The sequence below is a fragment of the Hipposideros armiger genome, unplaced genomic scaffold (genome assembly GCF_001890085.2).
Source record: "Hipposideros armiger isolate ML-2016 unplaced genomic scaffold, ASM189008v1 scaffold_42, whole genome shotgun sequence".
Taxonomy (NCBI): domain Eukaryota; kingdom Metazoa; phylum Chordata; class Mammalia; order Chiroptera; family Hipposideridae; genus Hipposideros; species Hipposideros armiger.
Window position 1 is genome coordinate 657,080 of NW_017731392.1, and position 22,762 is coordinate 679,841.

Below are 22,762 nucleotides of genomic sequence, written 5' to 3' on the forward strand. Positions count from 1 at the left end.
TAACCAAAGTAATTTAAATGTTATGAATAACTTACATCTATTTTTTTGTTCATTTTATTTTAGCCTTTAGAAATAAGAGGCCCATATGACGTGGCAAACTTGTATCCTTTTCTGAGTAAAAAGTTATTGAAATTGTCTTTTAGGAAATTTGTAATTTGATATGATATTATACTTTAACAAGATATTTTTCCTAACCTTTTACTGTAAGCTTGCCAAATAACTTCAAAAAAAATTACATCATGTTGTAGAGAGCTTCGTCTTTTGTTTTCTAGGTTAAGGCTGAGATATAAAAAGGAGAACAAGGAGAAGGGATTCTATATTATAAAAGCTTACAGTTAAATGAACCTCTTCTCAGATGTGTGTCATTTGGGCTAAGAATGCTAATTCTACAGCAGTAGAATTAAAGTCTCCCTCTCGATCTGTGAGCAGGTGAATTGGCATCGTCAGTTATGTTTGTGTTAGTCTCATGTCCTGGGCTGACTCTGGGTTGAAATCCTTAGCGATCCCCCAGGGGCCTGCTGTTTGGACTGTCTGAAAGCGATGCCAAGGCTGCGGTGTCCACCCACTGCCGAGCAGTGCTTCTGCACGGAGGTGAGCAAGTTCTCCCAGGAACAACACTGAATGGGCATGTGCAGAGCCAGCCCTTTTCGTCAGGCAGTTGAGCCGTATCTACTTGTATTATCCTGACCTGCAGAGTTCCTTTAGGGTCATCTTTTCTCATCCTGTTTTGACCATACCAATCAGTGCTGTCCTGCCCTTCACTTCAGACTTGACTTTCTCTAGTTTGTGGAATGAATATAGTTTGTGTTACAGAAATGAGTACTGAATGTGTTCTTTCGAGCCCTGCGTGTGTGTCCCTGCCCATTCCCCTGTCTCCTCCCTCCTCTTCAGAGGGGCATCATTAAGAACACAGAAACAGCAAACACATTTTCAGACGCCAACTAACTAACTCAAATGGTAACTTTTTCACATTTATTACAGCTTGTGATTCTTTTCTCATTTTCTGTTTACATGTTCAAGCAGTGCAGACTATACATTTTTTTACTCACATTTCATTTATGTATATCTGCCTCCACATTAATTCCATTACTAGAAGCCATTGAATTTGTTATTTATTAGATGATAAAAATTGAATTAGAAGTATTTGGTATGCCTAGACTAGGGATCGGCAAACTTTTGAGACGGAAGAGCTGTCAGGTCGGCAAACTGCGGCTCATGAGCCACATGGGGCTCTTTGGGTACGTACATGTGGCTCTGAAGTAAAATTGAAAATGAAAATAAAACTATCATAGTTTCATTTATAAAATTTTTAAAGGCTGTTATTCATATAATGGTGATTTCATTTGTTTTATGACTCTCGAAAATAATTTTTAAATTGTTGTGAGGGACAGGATTGGCTCTTCCAGGGGTCAGCAAACTTTTGAGACGAAACGTACCCAAAGAGCCGCGTGTGGCTTACGAGCCACAGTTTGCCGACCCCTGATCTAGAAGATAAATTATAGATACCCTGGTTTTAGATGATACTGGAATCAGAATGAGACAGTTGTGTGGTGTATTCCTAAGTAGCTAATTCAGCCTTAGGTTACAGTAGAGGAAAGAAAGGATTCTGAGGCAAGAGGATTCAGAGCCTCATTATTGTCCTCTGTGCCGATGAAGCCCCAGCTAGCACCTGTGTCGTCCTTAGTGCCACATTTAAGAAAGACAGCCATGCACTGGAGCACCACCGGAAGACAGTTAATAGGTTCTTAGAGGGTCTGGAAACCTTCTCATGAGAGGAATTGTTGAAAGCAATGCAGGAGTGGATGCCTGGAAAACAGAAGACTTGGGACACTAGTAGCTGGCTTTCAACACTGGGGGGCTTGCCACAGGGAATCAACCTTAGATGGGTCCTGTGGAGTTCTAGAAACCCTTGAATAGCAGCTAAGGAGGTGGTGGGGAAGGGACAGAAGAAAGTGGTTCAAGGCCAGAGGCTTCGGCCGGTCATGGATGAGGTTGGTATCCTCAGTCAGCCATTGGACCAAGATGGACCCATTGGGGACTCCTGCCTTAGTTCCTCATGAACAAAAAAAATAGTTCACTCATCAATAAGTCCTTTAGAGATAGTTATAGATTTTCCTTGGCAGGATGAGTGCAGGAAGTACCAAATGTGAATACACTTGGTCAACTAAAGCCCTACACAGATGTAACTTCCTGCTATTACAAAAAACAAATTTATTTCTAAAAGACTTACCCTAAAAGTTACTTTATCTCATAACTATAAAAGTCCTGCTTAAAGTTGTCAGCTTAGCTTAAGAATTAGATGTTCATACACTAAAAGATGGAACATTTCTGAGGCAGAACTAAAAGAAGTTTGAAACTAATGCATTTTGTTTTGTTACACAGTATTGGTTGTCACAATTTGATTTTTATATTTTTTATTCAACTGATTTTTAGACTTTTACTCAGAACCATAGTGATACAAATAAACATCTCTAAATGCAACATTTTTCATGTGGTAAACTGCAAAGTCACTGGCAATTTCTACTTATTTTGAGGCTCTCTGATTATGTTGGCACTTTAATGACCTTGAGAGTAGCTTTGTCCGTTTTATAAATTAAAAAGCTTTTAAAAGACATAGTACACTTGTTAAGTTAATCCTGACAAATGAAAGAGTAATGCTTAACTCTTTAAAATTGACTTCACTGTATTACTTGAAATTAGAAGTAATTCTTTAAACTTACGTTCACTGAGTTCTTTTGACTCGACCTCCTTCATAGCTAGTGGATCTCTCTCTTTCTCCCTAGTTCTTCTCGCTTCCTAAGGACTGAGTTTGAATCTCTTGGTGGAACTGTGGCCCTTCACAGGCTACGCCTCCAATTTTGTTTCCCCCTAATTTTTTCACAGTCCTCCGTCACACCAGCCATGTTGTCCCCTAACCATACTAGGTTCTTCTTACCTCTCTCTTCATGCCTTTGCAAAGGAATACTTCTACATATATCTATTTTTTATTTCTTTCCTGTTTCTAGTGTCACCTCTTTTATGATACCTTCCTTGATTCACCCAGGCGGAGTGAATTCTTGTGGGTACCTCCATTTTTATTATATCTGCCCCTGATACATTTAATCTCAGTGTATTGTAGGAAGAAGCACTGTTAGGCACCTCTGTACCCTCTACAGATGACACAGTGCCCGCCCTATTAGTAGATTTTTTTAGCAGAAGTTGGCCACATTTAAGTTGAACTCTGCTGCCAATCTGACCTCAACATCTAATAATCCTATTCTTTTTCCATCAACACCAATATATGAGATCAATAAATGTGAGATTGATTTTCTTCATTAACCCAACAAGTGTTTATTTAACACCTGTTACATAACCAGGCATTGCTGGATCTTGGCAGCACAGTATGATTGATTCTTCAGGGGTACATTGATGAGCTAGCAAGGAGCACAGAGAAGAAGTGAGCACACACACCACCGTGGGGGCAGTACAGTTGACTGTTGTGCTTGTTTGCTTCATCCTTCTTCCTCCCATAATGTAATAGCACTTTCTGTACAAGGCCTCGGACTTGGGTTCTGGCTGCATCAGATGCGAAGGGCAAACCATTAGATATAACCTGCCCTGCATGTTTACCTTTGAGGTAATCCTTAGGAATGAATTAGGTGTTAATAATACATTGATACTTGTACAATGGGGAAGGGGGGAGGGATAACAACAGTAACTGTTGTCAGCGCTCCCAGTCCATTATGGTTTTATCATTTACTGGTGCTATAAGCCAAAGCAACACGGTGATACTTGTTAAGCCACCTCTTTAAATTATATGTTAACTTCAGGCACTGTGGTTGCCTTCTTTGTTTTACAGAAACTAGGAAAACTGCTTTTGGAATTATTTCCACAGTGAAGAAACCTCGGCCGTCAGAAGGAGATGATGATTCTCTCCCAGCCTGCAAAAAAGCCAAGTGTGAGGACTGAACGCACCTCACAGCCTCTGTCAGTGCTCCCTTCTTCCCTTTTGTAGCCCACCAGCCACAGTGGAAATAAAACCTTTGTTTGGGTTGCTGTTTTCACATGGAGCTAGAAATCAGTAGTCTATCGAAACGAATTTTAGGCAAGCCCTTAAAATAACAAACAAAACCTGAGGAAGCATTAAAAAAAAAAAAGACTCAGCTTAATGAATTTAAATATATTTTAAGAGAAAAACGGAGTCCAGCTTATATTCTTTGTGTAAGTGATAAAATGGCTGGTATAATGAAGTTAAAAGATGTTTTAGTATCTCAAGAGCCTCTTTAAAAATGTTTCTCGTTCATTTAAAAACATTCTTTTTTGCTTTATTTAACATGCATTATTTTTTAACATTCCTACTCAAAAAGTGGTTATTTTGAGGACTGCTAAAACTTACTGTAAAAGGTTGGCTTTAGTTGATCTATTCTTGTTTTAAGCCTCTCTTTCATTATATTCATCAAGTTGAAGTTCTTTCTAAAAGGACTTGCTCTAAAATTTGTGGGAGGAGAGGGAACATGCACATAAAATCACACCTGGCTTTTTCCTTTGCTGCTGCTTACCTCCATGAGGACCTTGAAATAGGATTCTCTCCTTTGAGTTGGAAGCCTCTGAAAACCTAATGTTGATTTTTTCCAATAGTTGTATTAAGAAAACCAAAGCATTGGACTTAACCAACTTTGGAAATAACTTTCTTAAGAGCAGCATCTTTATATTAAATAGAAGTAGCCTTTTTTTGCAAATGTCTTCATGTTTGCTATGTTGATACAAATAATTTTTTAAACTTGAAAAAGAAGAGTGAGTCAGAGGAAAGATAATTTATAAAAGAGAAAGCTTCATATGAACCTCACTGATAAATATAGATACTTAAATAAAAAGTAAAGAGAAGCCATTAAAACAGAGTATACCATGACTAGGTGAGATTTATTCTAGGAATGTAAGGATATTTCAGTTCTTTTTAATGTACTGTACTTTATCATATTAATCGGTCAAATGAGAAAAATCAAATTCATCTTAATAGATGCTAACAAGACATTTGATAAAATTTAAAATTCACTCCTGATTTAAAAATTAAGCAACAGTAAAAACCCTTGGCAAAAGTAGAAGTCTATTTCATGCACATATATATGTTCATATATGTATATTTGTATATTGTATATATTAACCATGGTGGTTCTAAAAATAAAGCATTTTTTACTGACTTCCACTTGAGCAATTTGATGGATTAGCCTACTCCATTTCCTCCGTAAAACTGATGGCCACTGCCGCTGGGCCCACACACAGGAGCCTGCCACTTAAGGAAGGCTTGCTTTTGCCTCTGCCCCAGTTGGACTGACCAAAAGTTAGGTGTGTGTTTACACACAAGTCTGTTTATGTCGTAGTTAGCAATGTAAAATTATATAAGTTAATTAAAAATTATGAAAACTGATGAACTATGAGGGGCAAAAAGAAGACTTCCCAAGAAAACTAAAGTTGATGCTTTTGAAAGGTTTAAAAAAGATGAGTCATTAAAAAGAACTGTCAAAAAAGGTGTGAGCAGGATAACTAAGATTTCGGAGAGATCCAGTAAAAATCTGCACTTGGATTGCTTCACTGGAGTCTTAAGTTCTCTTTCTTTAAAGAGACTAGAACTCAAAAAAGACCCCTGGATTTCCCATTATTGCATCCATTATTGCTCACACAAACAGGCTTTGACCTTTCTTTGACGTGAGTGTACATTTATGTATTTTAAGCTCAAATGTTTAAGGGAATGATCTCGTATGTTTGACTTTCTTTGATGCTCCACCTTAATCTACTTTTTCAGCCAACTGACTATATGTATATTAGCCCCAATTGCACCAGATATAATATTGAGGACTTTCATCTTATATTAGAAAGGAGGTAAAGTTATTGCAGGTGTGACTATCTTCTTGAAAAACGAGAAGCAACTGGGAGAAGATCAGAAACACAGATGCTTCTTAGTTTATGCACATTTGTTATATATTTGCAGTTGTGCCTGCTTTCTATTTATGAATCTGTGCTTATCCCATTGTTCAAAACAGGAGGGCGTGATGGCTGGTCACCAGTGAATGGCAGCCAGCCGGGTTCCTCCTGATGGGTGCTTTTGTTAGAACATGAGCCACTGCTGACTCAGTTACAAGATGACCATACCTTGAATAAAAGTTCAGCAAGGCAGCCCATTGTAAAATAAATACACAGAAGCCAATAATTTTAATTAACATTAATGTGTTATAAAATATTACCCTATTCACAAAGACATAAATTACCAAGAAATATGTAGGAAATAATGAATAAAACTCTTAAATTAAAATAAGTGAAATTATGAAGAATGGAATACATGGAAGGAGACATATACATCAAATTCTCTATGACTTTAACGAAAAAGTATGGTTTTTACTTGTGTATATGCTTGGGCTTTAGACTTGGTATTTTGAAAGAATATGAGAATAGCTATGAAATTTCGTAGAAGAACAATGGGTGGGACTTGTACTGCTCAATATTACAGAACACCACAAAACTCTAGTAATTAAAACGATAATTGGTGCAGAAATTCCTACAGATGAATAAAAGAGCTGGGAGTCCAGAACCACTCACTTATAAGAAGTTATGGATTGTTCAGTAAGTGGTACTGAAACAACTGGTTACTTAACGTAGGAGAGGCGATGCAGCATACCAGTTAAGTGCAAAAACGGAAAACACACTACTTGTGTTAAAATCCCAACTTGCTAAGACTTAACCCCTGTGACCTTGGGCAAATTACATAACCATTCTGTGGCTCACTTCATCTGTTCTCCCTACCTGTGGTATTATTGCAAGGGTTAAGTAGATTAATATTTGTAGAAGGCTTAGAGCAAGACCTGTCGTAGACTGCACCTACTATCAGCTATCATTCTATCAGTTATGGGGGGAAAAAAAATCTAATTCCTATCTCATACTCAATCCACACCCATAGTAAATTCAGGTGGATTAAAGAAACACTTTTCTGGAAAATATAGATAAGTCTTTTAATAAGCTTGGATTAGAACACTGAAATGTGGTCATCAAAGCCAGAAAATATAAAAAGCTTGATTGCTTTGTCTCTATGAAAGTATTCTGTTAGAAAAGCACAACTAGGAAAGTACATTTACAATGTGTTTTCCAGAGAGGTTTAGCATCCTAAAGGTTTTTAATTTTTTTTTTTTGAAAACATATCCAACATGACAAAGCCCATTCGTGTCCACCCAGATCCCTCTTACCAGGCTGATGTACCCATCCCTTAGCTGCTTCAGATGTGGGGAACTAATGGTTTATCTTCATCCTTCAGAGGTTTGCCCTGGCCTACTGGAAGCCACCTTAGCCAAAGATGCCTGGGAAGTTTTTCTCCCACCTTTTGAGGTTGGCCCACGGCCGGTGTCTGATGCCAGGCATTTGAGACCAGCCTTCGGGTCCAGGTGGTACAGTTTATGCTCCGAACTTCGCTGGAACTAGGCTGAGAAGAGACTTCTCAAAACCACATCTTTGCCTCTTTTCTTCTGCCCTGTCCTGTTTCTCTCATTTGTTCTCAACAAATCACAAGAATCCTCATTTCAAGTGCTGCTTCCAGGGAACTTGACTTAATAGAAAATTGGGCAAAGAAAGTTGGCCCAGAAAAGCTCAGTAAACATGAGCTTTTTTTTTAGTAATTGGGGGAAAGTTACAAAAATATATCTTTTGTTGATCTGGTTGAAAAGATAAAAGATTTATAAAATGAGTGTTTTCTTGACTGTGGGGAAAGGCAGTAACACATGGAAGGTATAATTTGATACCAATCTTATAGATAACTTCTGTAAATGTATTTCTTTAGAAATAATTGGTTAGGTATAAAGGGTACATGAATATTTGTAATCATGTGTAAAATAATGGAAAAATGGAAACAACCTAAATGCCCAATACTAGGATTAGTGAAATCCAATGTGCATCGAAACATAAGAATACCGTTTATAAAGATATATAGAATAATTCGTTCAGTTGAAAACAAAGTTATAAAACTAAATGTACAGTGGCGATATGTAATCATAGAAATAATCAGAGAGCTATGAAATTACGATTATTGGAGATGTTTGCTTTTTTTCGTTATCCATTTGTATAATTGGCTTCAATACTTCATAAGTATGTATTGTTTAAGGGGAGACAGGAAGTTTTTTCATTTGGGGGATAAAGGCAATATGATAGATGTTACGACATGGATTAAAAATAAAGGACAACAGGAATACACATGGGGGGAATCACAAAGTCTAAGCGTCCAGGGTGACTCCTAGTTAACCTAGAAGGAGAGGGATGAGGAAAAGTTTCTGCAATGGGTGGGGTTGGGGTGGGGAGCAGGCCCTTCCAGGAGCTGGCACAGTATGTAAAAACAAAACCAGGTGCCTGGGCTTTTTAAGGAACTGAAAATTCATTACAGACAAAATTTGGAGTGTAGCTAGGAAAGTGATAAGAATAGAGTTAACAGCAGACAGCGTTTAGGATTTTTGAAAACGTTAGTTTTCATCCTGAGGTAAATGGGAAGCCATTGGAGGCCTTTAAAGAGGAGAGTGACTTGACCAGTTTTGCATTTTAGAAAAATCACTCTGGCTGCAACTTGAACAGCCTGGAGGGAAGTAAACCAGAGGCTGGGAGTCCAGAGAGGGTCATTTAAGTAATCCAGGGGGATGTCATGGTGATCTGAACTAGGGGAGTGAGTGGCCCTGGGGTGAGAGGAAGTGGACAGATCAGAGGGCAGTGCGCTTGCTGCAAAAACCTTGTGGTTGATTTAAAGAGAGGGCGAGGCAAAGAATATTGAGAACAACTTCCGGGAGCGTATTGGCTAGTGGGATGTTCTCTTGTGTTCTAAGAACACAAGACAGTTTGTGGGCAAAGAGCTGGCTCAGGTGGGGCGACCAGGAGCTTAAAGAAGTGTGTGTGTGTGGCTGAAACTGGAAAGTTTTGCTCGAAGTGTTTGTTTCCCGTTAGCAGAGGTTACTAGGTGGCCTTGTTCTGTGGGGCTTACTGCGTGTTGACTCCCATGCCCTCTCCCTCTGTACCAGCGCACATCTTTCTATATGGAGACCCAGAAGGGCTTTAACCCCTTCCTGTCTTCTGTAGCCTCCCAGCTCGTGCGGGGAGGAGACTTGAAGACATCATAAAGAGAGAAGAACTCGGTCACATAATAACACACACCCAGATTATGCCATGGGAGTCATCATTGTTAGCAACAGGAATGTTGCCTGTGTTGTAGGCGCTTTACTTGGAAATGGAAGGACCCTGAGCCTTAAGGATCTGCGGGGTTAGAGCCAGGACCCTAGAAGGAGGGTGAAGGGGTGGTACAAGGGAGTGTGTGTGTGTGTGTGTGTTGGGGTGGGGGGGGACAGAGAACAGAGAAGGAAGCTCCCAATGCCCCCTGGGACTCGGACTGTGGATTGTTAGGAGACTAGACAGAAAAGGTTCAAAAATGTTTCAGATCATCCTCACAATTCCAAGTGTGTCCATGGCCAGCGATCTGGGAGACCTGGGTATGGACTGTGCTTGGACACAGTCTCCGTGGTAGAGGCCAAGCTAAGAGGTTATGTGTATGATCCTGTCTGGAATGAGGTTTTTGGGAGGTGTTACCAGTGCTAGTGTTTCACATTGGCCTTCAGACATTTCCTCAAGTGCCAATCCTGTCCCATGACCTTGCCCTTTCCTGTGTCCTCCCTGCTGCCTGGAACGTTCTGTGCTTGAGGAACTCCAGGTTGCCCTTGAGAGTCCCCTGAAAAGCCACCGCCTCAAAGACGTCTTCGTAGAAATCCCCTCCCTCATCCAATGATGTGCCCCCACCTCTTAGACTTTCACAGCACTCTGTATGTTTTGCTTCATTTTTCTTACCACAGATATTTACTATGTATATTTCTGTAATTATTTCTTTAGTATTCATGTATTCTGGGAAGGCAGGGCAGGGACAGTCTGGTTTTCTCATCACAGGTCTTAGCACCTGGACCAGCACCTGGCAACAGAATCCTTGGAGGTCAGAAATCATTGACCAGGTGTGTTTTCTTGTGGGAGGTCTTTGACCCTGTCCGCCAGCCACTGTCCACAATAATTGTTGAACTTCATTAGTGGAGTCTGGATGGAACTTCTCAGGAAGCTCTTGTTTAACTTGCAGTAATAATTCTGCCCACCAGGGGTCCCTTTGCCCCATCATTGGGGGCCAAAGACCGCGTACTCCTTTGTACCTTTAAGGTTTTCACAGCCTTGCTGCTCAAGGTGTGATGGTGGCCTAACCACTCCCTCTGCGTTACCTCGGGCCTCGTCAGACATGGAGACTCAGGTCCCACCCCAGGCTGGCAGAATCAGGATCTGCATTTTAACAAGATGCTCAGGGGATCTGTATGCATATTAAATACTGAGAAGCACTGCTCTATAGGACATTCCTAATCTGAAAAACTTGGAACACTAAGAAAAACCCCATCTGAATGGCTTTTTTCACATGGCTCTTTCCCACTAAGAGAAGTACTTAGAAAGAGGTTTAGAATCTGTTTGCTTTTATTATGAATATAAAATATACATATGACATACTATACATTTACACATTTACAATTGGCAGTTGCTTTCATCTTTTTTGAGCAAATTCCGTTCTGCACGGCCCAGTTGCCCACTCTGTCCACCACGCTCCACGTACACTCGTGACATTCCCTTCCCCTTGGTGCAGTGTGCGACTTGGTAAGAAATACCAGAGGCCCAGGAAAAAATGCTGGTCGTCCTGTCCTTCTCATAGAATCTCTTTCATTCTACTGTTTCTTTTTCTGTCACTGCATGCCTTCCATTGCCTCAGACTTCAGGAATCAAAAGAGGGGCTGCAATCATCACCTTTGTCTTCTAAAAACACCCTTGAAATAGCCCACATGCGTGAGGTGATACATATGTAGGTACTGAGAGCACTGCTCATGAACACGGTTTAACTATCTACAGGAAGGCTCTGAAGTGTTATATATGAACCAAGCTTTGCTCACCCAATGGATGACCATAAAGGATCTGAGTATCGGTGGCATCGAAGTACACTTAAAAATAAATAAATAAACAGGAATAAATACAAATAAATAGAGTGAGTTTCACTAAGGGGAATTTCAATACCTATATCCCCGTGCTTTCTCAAAACTTCATTAGGTGCAGCTTGACAACAGGTTGATAAAGAGAGGTTGGGTTTTATAACTAGTTGCTCTTCTTCGGGGCTGTTGCCTTCCCAATGCGGGTGAAGAGCCGCCGATGAAAGGGGCTGTCGTCGCTTCTCTTAGAACGCAGCTATGCGAGGGGTTTTGTAGGAGTTCTCTTTGAGGCTGTCAAATATCGCTTTGGTTCCATTCTGCCAGTGTAACACCAGGTCCATCGGCGTCTTCCCAGCCTAGTGAAAACAGATGAGGACATTTGACTTCCAGATGGGAGGCATCTGTAAGTTCACATTCTCTGTGTGTGTGTTTAATGAGGTGATGGGTAGGTAGGTGTATGGTATTGAAGTCTTTCATGCTTTTCTCTATGAGTAATTGGCAGTTTATTTTCAAACCAGTCCTTCACTGTTTCTCACAGGAATGCTTTTGTCATTTCAGATTAGCAATACCCCCCACTCCTTGGGGCTATTTCAGGTATTGATAAAAATTTGTAGTCCCTAGACACAAAATGGCAAGAACACCCCAAGATATTTTGAGGTTCAAACAATGCCTCCATAGTCTCCAGGATGCTGCAGAATAAGCACAGGGTGGTAGCTTTGACCTTGTTGTAAAAAACCAGTTCCTATCAATTTGGAAAATGATTCCTTGGTTGATATAAACTGGTGGTAATCAAGCTGCTTCGACGCCTTGGCTTAAGTACTCAGGTATTTCTCAGTACTATTACTGCTCCAGGGGGTAGATTTTTCACAACTGTTCGGGAGTTACATTCAGTTGGCCCATAAATTTATTTTTCATGGAGGTGACATCAGAGATATGTGAATACATTTTTGAGACCCCAATTTTTTTCCCTTATGAACATGTCTCAAGATATTTACAAAAATTAAAACCATGTCACCTCTCAATTCTTGTCTTTAAATATGGGAAGTCCTGAATTTTTCCATCTCTTTAACCCAGAGATTGCAAACTGGCAGCTTTGAGACGCAAACCAGTGAAGAGACCTGTTTTGTTCTGGCCCAAACAGAGCTTAGATTTTTTTTTTTAAGTTGGAATTAATTGGCAACAGTTGGGAATTAGAGATTTCCCAACTGAATTTGTGATCTTTGAAAAAAGTCTGAAGAGTTGGCAGTATGATACTAGCGGTTCCTTACAGCAACAATGGACTGGACTGGGGAAGCGCCTCTGCCTTTCAAAGTTACGTGCACAGACCTCCACAGCCACCCACTTAAGTCATTTATATGATCTGCCTACCCTGTGCATATTGAGTTAGTGGCCCTGTAACCTTCACTTTGGAACTTCCCACCTCTAGCCTCTTCCTTGAGAAACACTTATCAGCAGACATGAAGACAGAGTTTTGGACAACAATAGAATAACACTGTGCGTGTTGTTTCCAATCCCCTTCAAGAGGGTGTCTAATAGTTTATTGGTCTTTTGGAGGAACACTGATTCATTGGGTCAGTGACATGAATAGTTTCAGAATGCTTATGCCTGGGTCTAACAGACACTCAGAGCCTTGAGCCCTATGTGTATATTTTTGGCTATTCTTCCATAAATTCCTTGCCCTCCTCCCTGTTGAAATCTATCTCCTGATTTTCTGGCTACTTAGACATTCTCCCCAAATCAGTATGCTATTTATTTCTGCTGGTACTGTCTCACTGACTGAGAAAAAAATCATCATATTTTCAGCAGCTTTGGAGATTTCATTGAATCTACTCTTTTTCTGATATTTTATTGAAATTATTAGATAAAACCAATCCCAATATCAAGGATAACGGAACCCTACTCTTTAACACTTTAATACCCTAAGCAGTCTCTATTCCTTGCATTTAGTCTTTGTTCCTGTTACCAAGCCAGTTTTTTTTTAAGTGATAAAATATTCCTCTCAGTTTCATAGTAACACAATAAGAAGAAATTATTCACATTATATGATCACTGGCGTTTTCTTTTTCTTTTTTATGAAAGTGATTCTCCAAAAGCTTTCAAGTTATTTCTTCAGTAATTTACACCCATTCCTCTGGGTGGTATATTTAAAGCTTATATTAGATGATGTTTGCCTGGGAATTGGGACCATGGGAAGTTGGTTATCTTTCCTGCTTACAGATGAAGCTAAATTAATACGTACTTGTAGAAGGAACTTATACAAGCATTTTCAGAGCCTAAATATAGGAAGTTATTTTGAGGGATGTCCAGATAAACTAAAGTGGAGAATAGATGGAAATTATCTCAAAAATATAGGCAAAAGCACAGCTCCCACTGGAAGAAAGTGGTAGCATGTCATGTTGTAAGGAGGGGAGGACTACTCAGAGTTACTCAGATTACCTCTGGATTGATTCGTGTTCCCTGGCTCTTGGCTGCACTGACCATTTCAGGAATGGTGGGTGTCTGTGTTCCTGACACCCCAGGCCTTGCTCAGCCAGGGATGGCCAAGGCAGATGGCACTTGTGTTTGTGAAGGTGAGCAGTTTGACCGTCTTTTATTTTCAAGACCAAATTTTAAGGCTTACTAGACACTGTCTCTGACTTCGATACTGAAGCCATAGCAATCACTATGGCTTCTCCTGTCTCTGACCAGGTGACCTGAGTAAGGTACGCAGTGTCATGATGAGATTGACAGGGGCATTTGAACCATCGAAGGCCCCTGAAATACTACCATTGTGGGACTATTTTCAGGTTTGTGAGATGCGCTTTTGTAAAGTAGAAAGCCTGCAAGCGGGTTCCTTCTTTGGAGCACTTACACAGTTCTTGACGTTGAGGTTGGCACCATACATAATCAGGAGTCTGATCATCTTGTAACGATTCAGTCTCACGGCATCATGCAGGGGGGTATCTCCTTCCTAGAGAAGCAGAGTGAACAGGTTAAAGATGGGCCTGAGGACAGGAAGTGGGTCCCGAGCGTGTACCCGATGTAGGGAGCGATTCCAAAGAAATGAGGAGCGAAGCTTCAGGAGGCCCACCTCTACGCGACTACTCACTCGGTCCTTGGCGTTGAGATCCGCCTCGCAGGCGATGAGATGCTCCGCGCACTCGTAGTGGCCAGTCCTCACCGCCACGTGCAGCGCTGTGCTGAGCAACTGGGAAATTAAAGAACGCTGCTGATTTGCTGGGCGAGAGGATAGGGGCTGTTCCAGACCCCAGGGTATGTGGGGCGGGGAGTGGCCACTGTGGAGCCTCGCACAGCATGGAGAGGTGGGCTCGGGAGTGGGGGGAAGAAGAAGGCAGGGAAAGGGACGAGGAGGATGGGGGGAGACAGCGCAGGAAGAGGAGAAATACCTTATCCCGGGCACTGATTTTTGCTCCTTTATTCAGCAACAATTTTAAGACATCCAGATTTCCTCCACGGCTTGCCCAGTGAATGGCGGTGGATTCAAGCTATAACCGGAAAGTAAAAGGACATGACTTAATGTAAAGAAGACCCTGGTCAGAGGGATTCATACTTGGTTTCTAAGGCCCAGGAACACAAAGCTTCCTAAGGCATCTGTAATAACAATGGTTGTCCTTGTCTACATCGCCGATTCCAGCAGCTACTGTAGTTGAAGGCTCGTTGCCAAATGTTTTAGCTAAACTATAGGTATGTGAATGTAAGTATATAGACTCATATGTGTGCATCTGTGTGCACCATTAGGAAATTCTTAATAAATGAATAACTACCTTTAAAAAGAATAAGAACTATAATTTACTGAGAATTTCTTTGTGCCAACATGGTGCTACATACCCTAGACGTGTTGATTCTCCCAGCAACATGATGAGTTAGGGGTGACTGGGCTCATTTTGCAGATGAGAAAAACAAGGCTCCAAACTATTCAACTTTCTTGCCCAAGGAAATAGCTAGTAAGGTAAGTGGCAGAATAGATATTCAGACCCACAGCTGCCTGGAACTTGAACCACTTTTGCCAAATATGTGTATACTCAAAAGTTCTAGACAAATGTATTTAAAAATTCTGGCAGAATAAAAGTGGTCCCTTCCAAAAGCTTTTAATCTGGATCTGATACCTCTTCCTGTGTCCTTGTTTTTTTCCTCATTTCTTGCTGGTTCTCTACTATCATTTGTGCCAGCACAGCCTCTTATCGTGACTGTCATCACTTGTGGTCACTACACACTGCACTTACTCAGAAGATTCCTTCCTCCCTGATTTGTTTCGGATATCCCTGGCCTTCCACACCCCACACTCATGAATTTTAGTGTCTTTCCATGCAAATTTTATTTTTTTGTTTCTTTAAATTGTTTTTCTGTGTGTTTGTCTTTTGGGTTCAATTTTGGCCAAATCCTTTGAACGCTTTTCATATCCTTTTCCACTTTGCTATAAAGTCAAACTGAGATGAATTTAAATAAAGCATTTTCCCAGCTCAATTTCAGTTCGTAAAATATGCTATATACTGGTCTTTGTAGAAATCACAGTGGTTGAATTATTGAGGTCTGAATAGCAGCTGCTTTCATAGATGCAGTTCATTTAGTGTGCAGCCTAGCCCCAAATCTCATCGAGGGCACTCGGCATCTATCATATAAGGTGTGCAGCTAGAGAATTCTGATTCATTGTTGGCAGCCAGGGGGCCACCAGCAGAAGGCCATGTATAATGGAAGGACAGGGATGTTGAAAGCCAAGTGTCGACTGTATTACTTCTCAGTAATGCTACTGACTTGATAATGACCCAACTCTCTGATGAGGATATTGAATTCTGTTCAACAGTGTTCACTTCCTTCTTTTCCCTGGAACACTCCTTTTCAGTATATATAGAAAATACTTTCCACATGACCTAGTCCCATCTCCCAAGTTTCCTTTGCTCGGAGAAATAAGCTTTTGCCTAGTTCTCTGAGATCAATTTTCAATCCACTCAGCCCAGTGTTTCATTGTAGGTTTTCCTGAGCTTCATATAGTCTACTCATTTTGGCTTATTTCCAAGCAAAGAAATATATTTACCATATCACGGAATTCGATCTGGGCTCCAGCTTCCATTAACTTCTCCACAATTGCCAAATGCCCTTCCAGGCACGCTCTATGAAGAGCTGTCCGTTTATACTGTCAGAATAGAGATTAAAAGAAGGGAGAGAGAGATGAAAAAATGCATATAAAAATGTGCATAAATCCTTTCTAGGAGGTATGAATCTGGAGGCTCTGATGACCTAATTGATAGAAACTCAAATGCTGCTTTATGAATTAGGAATGTCAGATTCACTAAAATAGCAGAACTAGAACAATTATCCTGCAACTGAGATTTGAGCTTCCTGTCATGTGCATTTCTAAGCGCCAGGGATGTGAACTTGAAGGTTCAAAACTGCCTAAATGCTGGCTTTCCCTTTCTTGTATTTTACACCTTCATTGTTTGTGTAGTGTTTGCCATGAAGATCAGTATTCTTCCATCTGGGACTGTTGCTATGTTGAATATCAAAAAATATTCAATTCATTTGTAAGAAAATGGGAGGCTCATTTTTAGTTCAACTTCAGAAATGATCCCCCGTTTCAGTTCACAGGGGAAAGAATACAAAAACGATTAGTGATTTCTGGTAAATTGGCTTCATATGAATGGATGATAGATTTTTAAAGCTGGAACAACTTTAGGCATAATATCACGCCAGCGCCCTCTATTTACCGATAAGGAAACTGAGGTCTAGAAGGTGAAAATTAGCTGCTAACGATCAAGTGGCAAAGTAGTAAAAGAGCTGGCACTTGAACTCTAGTCTCCAGATTCCCTGCCTAGAACTGATATTTTGGGTCCAATCAGAGATGGTGCTTCTGCAAAGGTGACTTATTGGCCTTTCCTTATTAAAAGTCTGTCCCAAGGATGTAAGAAGCTAAAGACGATCTGAAAAATCAGCCAAAAATATATGAGGGTGCAGAAAAGGATCCAATCTATAGCACTAATCCAGCTTTTTTTTTTTCTTCCTGCATGGTACTCTCCTTTTCTGTTGCTGACATATGCAGCAACAGCTGGGGAAACTGTTTCAGGTGGATTGATTTTTGGCACCATATTAGCAAGCCTGCAGTAAAGCATAAGAAACACAAAATTAATGAGCTGGATTTTGCAGTGCTTTGTATAAGCCTTACCTCATCACAGACATCTGGATTGTTCTTGTCTGACAAGAATTTTTCTATTACTGGCAGTTTATTCTCCAGGGCAGCCTTCAGAAACCGAGGCCCATCCACAGGTTCTGTCTAAAGCGAAAAATAGTGTGCGAGTTACCATGAGCATTCCAGCATCCAATTGAACCCTCCACAGACACTTATTTCCCTGTAGCACACACGCTGGACGTGTAACACTACAAAACCAAATAGCCCTTACAATGATTTCGGGTTCAGGTTCCTTCACCACTGGAACTTTACTTTTCCTGTATTTTTTCTTCTTCTTCAGTTGAATGATAGTTTCAAGGTCTTCTAAATTTTCAAGCTTTGATCTTTGTTCTAGTTTTTTCTTCTTGAGCTGAAAAAGAAATCCATATTTCAAAATACGGTGAGTTCTACTGACAAGCAGTCTGGCTGTGTCTAAACAAAATCTGCTAGGTCTGAGATGAGTATGGGAACAGCTTCAGCAAAAAAATTTTAAAAATTAGATAGTTGGTTTGGATTCAGTGGTTTCTTATTCAGGTATTTGGGGGTCTAATGTTTCAGCTAACTGCCTTTATCTTCACTTCTCTTACATGTAGCATGAGCTTTGGAGAAGATAGGATCTAGTCCCCAAGTGATAATTTTGTAATTACTGCCATAAATCCTAGATTTCCGTTGAAATTTTTTTTTATCATACTCAAGAATTTTTTTTAACCCAAAAGAATCCAGTAATAAATGTTAAGCTTTGAAATATCAGGGCCAGTCTCTTTCAGGTGGTCCAATAATCATAGCCCATGAAACAGACTATCCTGGGACTACAGGTAATGAATGCATGTTTTGTCTGTGATTAGTAAGTAATGAAAATTCACCCAGCAGCACAGATACTGTCAACACAGATAGCGGATATAGTCAAACAACGATCAATGGACCACAAACCACATTACCGAGAAAGAGAGGTCTCCCTTGCTTGGGATTAACTAGATGGCACATGACATGAGAAATTCACAAGACACATTTCTCTTTCCAAATCTTTCAAGTAGAACATGGTCATAGAATATTTAATCATTGATTCAGAATCCGGAGGTCATAGTCTTGCTAAAGAATTATTTCCCATAACCTGTCCCATAGAAGTTGCCTCTTTTTGGGTTCCAATTTGGTAAAGAAGCATCTCTGGAATGGTGGCATTCTGTTTCTTTCCTCCTTCCTCTTTGACACCTCCATCCCCAACCTCCCACTAGTGAATTCCACGGAAGGTTCTTACCTCTGCCTCTCGTTGTTTCTCAAGTTTCCACTGTTGCTCCGCCAGGAGCATGGAGTGGGCTGGAAGTGTTTTCAGGTCCTCTTGCTTCTCCAAAGTAACAGCAGCTTCATACTCTCCATCTGTGAAATCCTTCGGAAGGAACTCCCCGGTGGCTCCACTGCCATTCTTCTTCCCTGTGACCTATGAGGGAAGAAGATGGCAGGGTCAGAAGTAGCAGGGCCTACCCTGGGTTCATTCTCCACAGAGGATGCTGCAGGAGGCTCCTGGTCCTCCCTCCCTGGTGACAGTCACCTCCATGCAGCGCACCGCCAGACCTCAGGCTGCAGCGCGCAGCTGTTCTCTGCCAGGATTGCCTTCAGGTGCCTGTCATGCTGTTTAGTTAAGTCAAGGTTTAGGTTAGATTGATATGTTTAAATCTACTTTAAATCAGCTTGGTCACATTTCTCCCAGGAAAATTACAACCTCCCTCTGATTATTTAAAATTCTTCCATTTTAGGTACTTTTGATGGCTCTAGGCCTTGAGTTGTAAAGTCTTCAAACATATGTTCTTGCAATAGATCTTCTTCCCTAAGGCATTTCAATAACTACATGTAATTCTACACTTTACTAATAAAACCAAAGGAAAAGATAATAAAGAGGAAATAGGTAGAAAATTCATTACTGCCAGCTCCGTTTTCCCAATTTCACTTATTTCATCACATAAACCATTTTCCATATATGACATGTTCAGAGTACTTGTGCATTATGCCTGAAAGAAAAGGACATTTCAATTTTCAAATAAAAACTAAGACTGAACCAGTAAAAATAATGGGTCTTACATACCAGCTCCTCTACTTTCAGCATCATCATGTTGGCCCGAAGCTCGTCTGTATGTTTTCTCCTGTGGAATGATTCTCTTGAGTTGGCCCTGCTGAGCTTATATAGCTAGGGCTGGGTGAGATAATCTTCCAACCTGGGAACCCAAGTAACACCCCAGCCCCCACCGGTGGCCAACTCAGAGGCAGGTGAATTTTCATTCCAGACTCAGTGTCTGGGAAGCAGAAGAGGGAGGGGATGACAAGTAACCTCACTGAATATGTGAATCAAGATGAAATGTGAGAGGGCCATTCCTTTGGCAGTGACCACAGCGCTCAGCAATGCAAGTCATCCTATTTATCGGGAAGCCAGGGGACAGCTGCCTGTTGAGATTGCACCACAATGCTGCTCTCTTTCTTTCTTTGTCAGCTTTCATATGACTGACCCTATCAAGAAAATGTAAATACCCTGCATATCACACTCCCAATAATATCTTTCTGATAACCGGACTTATCAACACTTCACTTGGGGGAAGTGTTGCTTCAGGACATCCTATTCCTGTGGGTAAACATGTTGAGAGCAAAGGATTCGAGTCCACATGGCCCTTGTCTATATCTGTTTGGAATTCTCTGGAGTGATGTCTGGGGCTAAAAAGGCCCCATGACATGCCTACTTACCATCATTATAAGAAATTGAAAGCACTCAGTAATGCACTTTTGTTTGATGGTGTCATTGGCCATAATTAGCATATGACATGCTTACTGTCTTCTAAAACAGTGTACTTACTGGAACAATTTTTATTCAAAAAGGATCCAAATGGTCTGGAGATAGATTATGTGAAATCAGTTTTTTAGCCACGGTATGACCTTGATTAGGCCATAGAGCCAAAGTTCTCAGATGGAATGGGTAAAAGACTCACCTATGGGAGCTTGTAAAAAATCCAAACCCCTGGACCCCACCTCCAGGCATTCTGAGTTGATTGATGGTGAGCCCTAGGAATCTGTGTTTTTCAAAGCACTCGGATAATTCTGATGCATCAGGCTTGAAATACATTGCCAGAGAAGGACAGCTTCACTTAGGGAAAGAGAGAAAAAGATCTCTCTGCTGGTTTCTCATCTCTGAGGTGTTAAATTATGTAAAAACATTTAGGTGTCTTTGTAGTTCAAGGAGAAACTGGGGTTACTATATCGTCAAAGCTATTTAAAATCCTTTTTTTTTTTCAGTAAACGGAAGGAGGAAAGAGTGAGAGAAAGGGAGTGTTCATCAGAGGAGTGTTCTTTAGGATGTCGTATTGACCTTTCTGTGTCTGTCACTTCCTCAAACTTACCCACCCAACAGACATGGCTGCTATTCTCTTCTAACCCCCTTAAACTGATCAGCCCATGGATGGTTTTTCTGGAACTTGCAAAATGAGACATTGACTCCCGAAACCAAACATTGGCAAAGAGGGACCCTCCCAGTAACTCCCATAGCTGTTCTGGTCTCCTAATGTTCTAGAGTCTAAACTAAAAAGGGTTTTACTTAAAGAAAGTTTCCTGGTGTTTTCTTTGAAGTGGAGATAGCTATGAACATGTTCATTGATCTCTTTAAGTGAAAAGCAACCATTTAAGCTTTTCCTAATATTTCTTATGCCTTTTGTTCCAGGCCAGACCTAAACTGTTAGGAGATATATCTTTGGGGAAGGGTCATGGGTTGTTTAAGGGTCTTGAATAATGGAATCCCAGAGCTGTGAGTGCCCTCAAAGTTCAAGCAAGACCAATGTTTTCATTTTACAGAGAGGATACTGAGGCACAGAAACATTAAGTAACTTGGCTGTAGATACACAGCTAGTTGGTGGATGCTATTATAGGTTTAATAGTTTTGATTCCATCCAACAGAAGCAGAGTCCAGAGCAGATTTTCTAGGGCAGTTCATACCTAGACCCACTCAGGGCCCAACCACAATGGTTAAAAGGCTCTTCATTGTTCAAATCGTCTCAAGGAATGTAAATTGAAAGTTGGTAGGCTACCTCACCATGCCCATCCCTTCCTCCAGTCACTTAATTACCCCTGACTGGTGCTGTACAGGAGGCTCCAGAAAGTCTTGAAGAAAACTTTGCAGAGGACACTTGAGGAAAGGTTGCTGGAATGAGCTGAACTTAAAGAAAGGAGTGAACTGGGCAGATCCTCCGATATCTTCAGGGCCAGCAAAATCACAGCTGGGCCCCTCCACTCCCCTTTTCCCCATGTTGATGCAGCTTGTCACTAGAAAACATGAGAGGATTTGCTTTTCAGAAAAAGGTTCTAGATACATTTAACTCCCAACAACACATAAAACACAATTGTATTTCCAAATCATTCCTCTTCATCAAAACTGAGAACAGAGCTACTCAACTAGAGGCAAGTTCGCTGTCACTTGTTTTGAACAAGTTTTCTTCCCGTAAAAATCCCCATAGTGGGATAAATTCTGAAATTTGTGTATTTGGCTTCCTCAAATTAGGCATAACCTTTTCTTATCAAGATGAATTAAGGCATAACCTTTTCTTATCAAGATGAATTAAGGCAACGAAGCTCCAAGTTGGTTCTACAGTTATTTAGCAACCCAGTGTCAACAACCGGCGACCAGAATGAGTAGGGGAATGGTCCCTGAGCTTTGCCAGAGTTTCCCCACGAGCCTTTCCCCGCTTCCTGCAGGATTTGTGCATTTCAGTGGGTCCAGAATGATAATCCTGTTTACAGCTGGAGAAATTGAGGCAGAGGAGCAGGACCTGAAGCACTTATTGCTGTCACCCAGGATTTGAAAGACGTGCCCAGATGACATCTGTGTTCACATGCCATGGCTCGGCCCCCAGGACAATTACATCTGTCCAAATGTTAAGCTATTTCTACTCAGGCATTTTATTTTTCTTCTTATATTTTCTTAATTATGTAAGTAATGTACAAATTTGTTATTAAAAATTAAAATAACACAGAATGTTGCTTGATTGTAATCTCACTGAGTGTTGACTTGGCACTTGATTTTTTTTCACTCAATAATATGTCTTAAAGATCATCTAAGTAGCACAAACAAATCCATCTCATTATTTGAAACAACTTCATGGATTTATTTCCATGTGAGGCTATCCTATTGCCTATATAACCACTCTCCTATCTAGGGACATATAGGCTGTTTTCCAAAACAGCCACTTTTATTTGCTACTGTCAAAGGCATTTTGTAGCACATAAAATTTTATTGTTATTAACACTCCTTGTCCTTAGAACACCCACCTTTATACTAAAAGGAAGGGCCCCAAGGCCCGGAGCCAGATTCTGACTTGGAAGACACCTTGTTCCGTTGTTGCACTTAAAATTGCTCATTTTGCCATCGCTCTTAATAGCCTCCCCAGGCCCAGCTATTCACCTTCCTTGGCTCCGAGAAATAGCTGACTTTGCCTGACTAGGAATCCAAGTATCCTTATGGCCAAGCCATGGCTCAGTTACACACTTGCAAATGCCAAAGGGAGGTCATAAAAGTGAAACAAACAAGGTTCAAGGTTGTTTCCTCTCCCCCGCCAACCAGGAATGGAATCACCTGCATTTATTT

At 40.8% G+C, this 22,762-nt stretch overlaps 2 protein-coding genes across 2 annotated transcripts in view; one reads left to right on the plus strand and one right to left on the minus strand.

Moving 5' to 3' along the window:
- The window catches only part of RPP30 (ribonuclease P/MRP subunit p30), a 33,823-nt gene extending 29,594 nt beyond the window's left edge, over positions 1–4,229 (plus strand). The window contains exons 7-9 of the mRNA XM_019638999.1: positions 64–101; positions 512–591; positions 3,839–4,229. Of these exons, the coding sequence (XP_019494544.1) occupies positions 64–101; positions 512–591; positions 3,839–3,948 (228 nt within the window). The 3' untranslated portion in view covers positions 3,949–4,229. The remainder of the gene's footprint in view (positions 1–63; positions 102–511; positions 592–3,838) is intronic.
- Positions 4,230–10,469: 6,240 nt separating this feature from the next.
- ANKRD1 (ankyrin repeat domain 1) lies at positions 10,470–19,479 on the minus strand. The gene is made up of 9 exons (XM_019638978.1): positions 19,229–19,479; positions 18,407–18,586; positions 17,384–17,521; positions 17,149–17,256; positions 16,024–16,122; positions 14,378–14,476; positions 14,080–14,178; positions 13,843–13,941; positions 10,470–11,347 (listed from the first exon to the last, which is right to left on the minus strand). Exons 1-9 carry the CDS (start codon positions 19,253–19,255, stop codon positions 11,237–11,239), a joined length of 960 nt encoding a protein of 319 aa, XP_019494523.1. The 5' UTR covers positions 19,256–19,479; the 3' UTR covers positions 10,470–11,236.
- Positions 19,480–22,762: the final 3,283 nt, after the last annotated feature.